General features: G+C 50.2%; 1 protein-coding gene across 1 annotated transcript in view; it reads left to right on the forward strand.

Annotated features, from left to right (window-relative positions):
- The window catches only part of UHRF1 (ubiquitin like with PHD and ring finger domains 1), a 38,099-nt gene that overhangs the window by 28,215 nt on the left and 1,692 nt on the right, over window positions 1-8,192 (forward strand). Inside the window, exons 12-17 of the mRNA XM_012804450.2 lie at window positions 1,298-1,460; window positions 1,542-1,679; window positions 4,243-4,381; window positions 4,461-4,624; window positions 5,483-5,490; window positions 6,249-6,354. Of these exons, the coding sequence (XP_012659904.1) occupies window positions 1,298-1,460; window positions 1,542-1,679; window positions 4,243-4,381; window positions 4,461-4,624; window positions 5,483-5,490; window positions 6,249-6,354 (718 nt within the window). The remainder of the gene's footprint in view (window positions 1-1,297; window positions 1,461-1,541; window positions 1,680-4,242; window positions 4,382-4,460; window positions 4,625-5,482; window positions 5,491-6,248; window positions 6,355-8,192) is intronic.

Genomic DNA, 8,192 nt, shown 5'->3' on the forward strand with positions numbered 1-8,192 from the left:
AAAAAAAAAAAAAAATGCTGTTTGCCCATAAACAACTGCATAATTTTTTCCCCCTGTCTTAAACTCAGTGGAAAAAAAAATGGCATCATGGTATATCAGTGAGCCTGTCCTCTGGTTTGGTTGACCCCAGCTAAAGGGGCCTTTGCCAGGCTGTGTCTCTTTCTCTTTTTAGTTCTCAAGGATGTTTTCCCTACATAGTCTATTAGTCTTTTATGGCGATAGGAACAAAACACCACAAACTGAGTGGTTTAAAGCAAAAGACATTTAGCCTCTCATAGTTTTGGTGGCTGGGGGTCTGAAAATCATGAAATAGGCAGGGCCCAGCTCCCTCTGGAGCCTCTAGAGCAGTGGTTCTCAACCTTCCTAATGCCGCGAACCTTTAATACAGTTCAAAGGTCGCGACCCCTAGGTTGAGAAATGCTGCTTTAGAGGGAAGATCCTTCCTGCTGCTTTCAGTTTGTGGTGGTAGTTGACAATCCTTGGCCTGTAGCTGTGACACTCACACGGCCTCCTATCCTCCACATATCAGTGTTTCTGTGTTCCCTTCTTACAAGCACATCAGTTACTAGAGTGAAGGCTCTCAAATCTAGCATAAGCTCATTAGAATGTTTTTATAATTAGGTATAGGGTCTTGCTGTGTTGCCCAGGCTGGAGTGCAGTGGTATGATTATAAAGCTCACTGTAGCCTCAAACTCCTCCTGAGCTCAAGTGATCCTCCTGGGCTGGGTGCAGTGACTCACACCTGTAATCTCAGCACTGTGGGTGCAACCCTTGTGCTTAGGAGTTTGAGACCATCCTGCACAAGAGCAAGATCCTGTCTCTACTAAAACTAGAAAAATTGGCTCAGCTCAAGTGGCTAAGGCGCCAGCCACATATACCTAAGGTGGCGGGTTCGAATCAAGCCCGGGCCCACCAAACAACAATGACAGCTGCAACCAAAAAATAGCCAGGTGTTGTGGCGGGCGCCTATGGTCCCAGCTACTTGGGAGGCTGAGGCAGGAGACTCGCTTAAGCCTAGGAGTTGGAGGTTGCTGTGAGGTGTGATGTCACAGCACTCTACCCAGGGGGACAGCTTGAGGCTCTGTCTCAAAAATAAAAAAAAATAGAAAAATTAGCTGGGCATTGTAGCTGGTATCTTGGCTTCCCAAAGTGCTGGGATTCATGCCAGGCTCTCATTAGAACTTGATTGCAAAGACTTAATTCTATAGAAGGTCTTGCTCAGATGCTGGGTTGGGGCTGAGCACCTCTCTGGGGACATGCTCCAACCTATAGCATGTTGGACCTGCTTTTCCCTCAGGGCGCTGGCTCTTAACTGCTATGCCCCCATCAACGACAAGAAAGGGGCCGAGGCCAAGGACTGGAGGTCAGGGAAGCCGGTCAGGGTGGTGCGTAACATGAAGGGTGGCAAGCATAGCAAATACGCACCCGCCGAAGGCAACCGGTACGACGGCATCTACAAGGTGAGCTATACCTGAGGCTGGGCCCCTCTGCCAGGCTGCCTGTGATCCCAGGTGTTATTAATGGTGGCTCTGTTCCTTCAGGTTGTAAAGTACTGGCCAGAGAAGGGGAAGTCTGGGTTCCTGGTGTGGCGCTATCTCTTGCGAAGGGACGATGACGAGCCCGGCCCCTGGACCAAGGAGGGCAAGGACCGTATCAAGAGGCTGGGGCTGACTATGCAGGTTTGCCAGGGCTGGGCTGCTGCAGGCATAGAAGCTATGGCGCTTTGTGCCTGGACATCCTGAGTGGCCAGGTGTCCTGCTGTGAGCCTGTTCTCCTTGTGGATCAGAGCAGGGGTGTTCCTTCGTGGGCCTGAGCACAGTGGAAGTATGTGGACAGACCGGCTGCCTTCTTGGGGAGCCCTCCTGCTTTCTCTTTGTCCCACCTCGCTGGCTGTCATACATAAATGCTTCAGCCAGAGGGTATTGAATATGTGGGTATGTCATTTGTTACAATTATAAGCCAGACTCACTTGTCCTAGTGTTATTAGAGGTCTTTGCTGCAGCCAGCCTGGCTTCTCACCTTTCCTGTTTTTGTTAGTCTTTTTTTCAACTGGAGAAAAGCCAGAAACCACTAAAGCTGGTCAAATCCAGAGATGTACAGATGGAAAGATAAGAAGTAACTCCACTATGTAATCACGCCCCTTTCATGGTGCGCCGTCTTCTGAGAGTTGATCCAGCGTGGAGCATGGCTTTCCTGCACTATAATTATAGTGTTTTCTGTTCCTTATGGAGAGTTGCTTCACAGCAGATAAATCATTGTGGGACTATTTAAGGAATCTTAATTGCTATTGAGAGTCTGATAGTGTCTGCCCCCCTGGGGGTCACAGAGGATTGTCTTTTGAACAGGTTTATGCAATGGGGGATTTCAGAAGCCAAGGATCTGGGAGGAGAAATATCAGCTGGAAGAGAGCAGCAACTTATGACGAGAGGAGTAGTTTCATTTCTAGCTTTTGTCCTTATGGGAATTTAAGGTTGCTAAAGAAGGGTGAAGTTATCCTAAGGAAGCACAGGAGAGTTGGACATGATGTGGGTGCTGCAGAAATAGGACGATTATCAAATAGTGCCTGTGAGGACAGAGCAGCCCAAGTTGTTTGTAAATGAAGTTTTGTTGGGACACAGCCGTATCCCTTCACCTGAGTATCCTTTGAGCATCCTGCAATACAATAACTGAGCTGTGAGGACCTACAGGGATGGATATATACATATATATATATGTATATGTATATATCAGGATTTAGAGATAGTCTCATTTTGTCGCCCTCGGTAGCGTGCCGTGGCATCATAGCTCACAGCAACCTCCAACTCTTGGGCTTAGATGATTCTTTTGCCTCAGCCTCCCGAGTAGCTGGGACTACGGGCACCTGCCACAACGCCTGGCTATTTTTTTGTTGCAGTTTGACCGTGGCTGGGTTCGAACCCGCCACCCTTGGTATATGGGGCCGGCGCCCTACTCACTGAGCTACAGATGCTGCCTAAGGTGAAATATTTTTTATAGTAGAGGTTTGCCTGCTTTCATCTGAATCATAAATATACTGAGATTCTCATCTGTTGGTTATGGTGGTAAACACTTCACTAGCATTAGCTCACTTTAGTGCTCACCTGGATAAGGCAGGTGGAGGTTGCTAGGATCATCTTTTTTTTCTTTTTTTGAAACAGTATCACGCTGTGGCCCTGGGTAGAATGTCATGGCATCACAGCTCACAGCAACCTTAAACTCTTAGGCTTGAGCCATCCTCTTGCCTTAGCCTCCCAAGTAGCTGGGACTACAGGCACCCACCACCATGCCTGGCTAGTTTTTCTACTTTTAGTAGAGATGGAGTGTCTTGCTTGGGCTGGTCTTGAACTCCTGTGCTCAAGCAATTCACCTGCCTCAGCCTCCTGGAGTGCAGATCATCTCTTACTCATAGTTGAGGAGAAGAGACAGGATTAGCTATTGCCTAAGGCTTTGTGATTAAGGAAGTGCTCTGAGGCGAAGGCAGTCCCCAGGCCCCTTGTCCATGGAACAAGTTTCAATGCCCCTAGTAGACGCCTGAAACTGCACATAATATACACTATTTTTCTTAGACATACATGCCTGTCATAAAGTTTACTTTCCTCATTAGGCACAGTGGAGATAACTTTTCTTGGCATATTCAAATTGCCAATATCACTACTCTTACACTTTGGGGAGCCATTTTTAAAATTAATTTTTAAGAGTTAGGGTCTTAATCTGTTGCCCAGACTGGGGTGCAGTGATGTTGTACAGCTCACGCAGCTCCTGGCCTCAGGTGATCCTCCTGCCTCAGCCTCTCCCTAGTAGCTGGGACTACAGGCACCCTGTTGTCTTAGGGTGATTGTTAAGTAAAATATACATTATTCGAGCACAAGCACTGTGATACCATGGCTCCTAAGTGACTTTCAGGTGGGTAATACAGTGTGGATGTGCTGGGCAAAGGGGTGACTCCTGTCCTGATGGGACATAGTGGGACAACACAAGATTTTATCACAACAAGCAGAACAGAGTACAATTTAAAACATATGAATTATTTCTGGAATTTTCCATTTTAATATTTTTGATTGACTGTGAGTAAATTGAGATGGCAGAAAGTAGAACTGGATCAGGTGGGGGGGCTATTCTATATGTTTCAGGGGCACACTGGGAAACAGCTGTGTTTGGAGACCTAGACTTGGTAAGGGTTATTGGAGCAAGGTGTATGGCTGTGGGTGGGACCATCTCTCATAGCCTGTCCTCTTCCTCCTGCAGTATCCAGAAGGCTATTTGGAAGCCTTGGCCAACAGGGAGAAGAACAACGGTGAGAGGGAGGCAGAGGAAGAACAGCCGGAGACAAGCAGCTTTAGATCCCCCAGAATGGGCAAGGGCAAGTGGAAGCGGAAATCGGCAGGTGGGTGCATCTGTAGCAGCTCCATCCACAGCCTTGTACAGGATGCTGCCTCAGCCTCACCAGCTCTGCTCTCTCTCAGGAGGTGACCCGAGCAGGGCTGGGTCTCCGCGCCGGGTGCCCAAGAAAACCAAGGTGGAGCCCTATGGCCTGACGACCCAGCAGAACAGCCTCATCAAAGAGGACAGGAGCAATGCCAGGCTGTGGACAGAAGTCCTGAAGTCTCTCAAGGATGGACCGGTGAGTGTAGGTGGTGGCTGTCTTGTTCCCCCTTGTTGTGGTAAATACGTATAACATTGGCTATTTAAACCACTGTTATGCACAGCTCAGGGGCATTAAGCAGATTCAGATTGTTGGGCAGCCATCACCACTCTTCATCTCCAGAACTTTCTCATCCTCCCAAACTAAAACTCTGCCCCTACTAACTCCCAGTCCCTGGCACCTACCCTTACCACTTTGTCTCTGTCTCTGGATCTGATGACTCTAGGGACCTCCTAAGTAGAATCATACCCAAACCCTTTTCCTTCACTGCAGCCCACACCCTGGGTGACCTGCCTTTTACTTTTGATGTCCCCTACTGGCCCTCCCTCCTGATCATCCCATTGTGAGACCATAATTGTTGCCGTTTCCTCTGCTTAGAGGCCTTTCTTGGTCCTCCTGGTTCAGTTTCTCCCTCCCATGTGAGTCTCTTGTTGCCACTATAACACATTTCCACTAGCTTGGTAGTTCAAAACAACATGTTTGTCATCTTCTAGCTCTGGAGGTCAGGAGTCTGACATAGGCCTCAGAGCTAATGTTAGGGTATGGCAGTGCTTGTCCCTCCTGTGGGCTCTGGGGAGAACCTATAGCCATCCTTTTCAGGCATTGAGAGGGCACCTCTTCCTCCCCATTCAGAGCCGGCAATGCACATCTTCCCGTCTGTTTCTGTCTTCCAGCCTCTGACCCTCCTGTCTCTTCCTAAGAGGACCCTGTTAGTGACACTGGGACCCCAGATCATCTGGGATGGTCTCTTGTCTCCTTAGCTTAGTCTTATCTGTGGAGTCCCATTTGCTGTGGGCAGTGATGTATTCACAGGTCCTGGGATTTAGCTGTGGCTATCTCAAGGGGTCCCCATTCCTCCCTCACTTTGTTCAGGCCACATTCTGTGGAGCTTTCTCTGCCTGCCCTTCTGAGTCCCTCATGTCCCCACTCTGGCTCTCTGTTCTTTCCTTGTACCTCTTTGGTGTCATTTATTTGACCCCAGGCTCCAAGTGGAGTGAGATGGGTTGGGGAGGTCTTCTATGTTGTCTGTGGCTGACACCCCAGCACTCAGTGGATGCTTAGTACCTGCTCCCTGATGGAGTGGAGAGACTCACCTGAGATAACTGTCTTGACTGGGCCTGGGGGAGAGACAGTCTCACTTTGTTGCCCTTGGTAGAGTGCCATGGCGTCACAGATCATAGCAACCTCCAGGTCTTGGGCTTAGGTGATTCTTTTGCCTCAGCCTCCCGAGTAGCTGGGACTACAGGCACCCGCCACAATGCCTGGCTATTTTTTGTTTCAATTCTCATTGTTTTAGCTGACTGGGGCCGGGTTTGAACCTGCCACCCTTGGTATATGGGGCCAACGCCCTATGCACTAAGCCACAGGTGCTGCCCTCCAGGTCCCTGTTTGACCTGGTCAGTTGCGGCCGGGGGCCCTGCACCAGGTCTGCTCAGGATTGAGGTGATTGCTGGTCCAGCCTCCTTGGGCAGAGTCTATGAGGACAGAACTAGAGGGAGGACACAGGTCATGTGCTCTGAGCAGGGAACCTCTAAATTGTGAAGATCTCATGTATGGTCTGTGTGATTTGGAGTGCGGGGTCTGCTGACCTCATCTCCATCCTTCTCCAATTTCAGATGTTCCTGAGAAAGGTGGAGGAGGCATTCCAGTGCATCTGCTGCCAGGAGCTGGTATTCCGGCCAGTCACGACTGTGTGCCAGCATAACGTGTGCAAGGTGAGCAGAGAATGTTTCTGATGCGGCAACAGTTGCAGGACCTAGGCAGAAGGTTCTGGAAGGATGCCCTAATTTCCCCATCCCATGTGGGCTTCTCTGCTTTGCTTTCTGTTTATGGCCTTTCTGGGTAGCCTCTATATCATGACCTCTGGGCTGCTTCCAGGGTCACCTCCTCACCCTCCTGCCTTTGTGGGGAGGTGTTTGCTTCCATACCCCTGGGCCTAGAATATCCCACCCCCCACCCCCCGCCTTTTTTTTTTTTTTGAGGCAGTCTCACTATGTCTCCCTCAGTAGAGTGCTGTGGCATCACAGCTCACAGAAACCTCAAACTCTTGGGCTTAAGTGATTCTCTTGCCTTAGCCTCCCAAGTAGCTGGGATTATAGGTGCCCGCCACAGTGCTCAGTTATTTTCTTGTTGTAGTTGTTGTTGTTGTTTAGCAGGCCTGGGCCAGGTTTGAAACCACCAGCCCTGGTATATGTGGCTGGCACCCTAACGACTGAACTATGGGTGCCAAGCCATCTTCCCTCTTTTTATATGGCTGAGGGTCCTGCCAGGAGAACATGGGTTGGCCTAGCCCAGGATCTGCATGGGGAAGTATGAGGTGCATGTCTCCCAGGGGATAAGAAGGAGGGCTTTCTGGAAGAGGTGGTGCTAGCTTGGTACCTGAAGTGGTCTGGGGGTGGGTGGCATCTCCAGGTATGTGGAATGGGGCAGGCAGAAGCCTGAGTAGGAGCAGCTGGGGCCTATAGAGATTGGCTCAGATGGGTCTGGGACAGGGTCTATCCTCAGCACTGTGGACATTGGAGCTGGGGTGAGGCTGTTCTTGGCACTGCAAGATGCAGAGCAGCAACCCTGATCTCCCCACCCACGTAGTGCCAGAAGCTCCCCTACTATGAATATCACAGATGTCCCTGGACATGGTCCAGTGCCCCTGAAGGTAGAACCACCCAGTTGGGAGGGGTTCATTTGGAAGGGTGGTGTCTTTGCAGTGACCTCTGGCCAAAGCCAGTCAGTCTTAACTGGTGTGTAAGGGACTGTTCCACTCTTGACCTTCCTTGGTCTCTGAGCTACTGGTGGTTGTGCTTTCTTAGCCTTGAGCCCATGCCCTCTGGGTATATTTTTCAGACTAGGATCAGGGGTCAGAGAACAATGAAGGATTGGATGTTCTAGGTCAAGCTCTTGGTACTTCTGCCCTCTCTGGCCCCATCTATCCTGCTTTGTGGCCTGAGTTCCTTCAGCTGCATGGGCTACCCACTCTGGCTCAGAGGGAACAGAATGAGAGATGCCCCTGCCCATCTTGAGTCCTCAGGGAGCTCCCAGGAGGCACAAGGGGCTATGGCATCTTTGAGGTCAGCAGCCCAGAGTTGACCTGTCAGTCACATCTCAGACCTTTAGAGGCCACCTGACGCCACTGAGCCTCAGGTGTCTTAGTGGAAAGGGGCCTTGTACCACCTTTCCGTCGGAAGATCCTGGCTCAGCCTCTGGTGGGAAACAGGTGCTCAGTAAGTCCTGGCTTGTTTCCTTGGTCTGGCTTCAGGTGGCTTGGAAGGAGGCAGGCCTGAGGTGTGCTGTAGGGTGGCAGGGAGCCAGTGGTCAGGATTGCCTCAGGTGCAGGGGCATTCAGAAGCACTGGTGGGTGTGAGAGAAGGGCTAACTGGCACAACTATATCCCTGCTATCTGTCTGTCTATCTGCCTCCCTGTGTCCTATCTTGAGAAGCTTCGCATCTGAGAGTTTAAAGGAAAGTGGCTTGGACCCTTACCCCTGATTTTTTTTTTTCTTTAACCCTTTTTTTTTTTTTTTTGAGACGGAGCCTCAAGCTAACCCCCTGGGTAGGG

The sequence above is a fragment of the Otolemur garnettii genome, unplaced genomic scaffold (genome assembly GCF_000181295.1).
Source record: "Otolemur garnettii isolate 467f Iridium unplaced genomic scaffold, OtoGar3 scaffold00029, whole genome shotgun sequence".
In the NCBI taxonomy this organism is placed as follows: domain Eukaryota; kingdom Metazoa; phylum Chordata; class Mammalia; order Primates; family Galagidae; genus Otolemur; species Otolemur garnettii.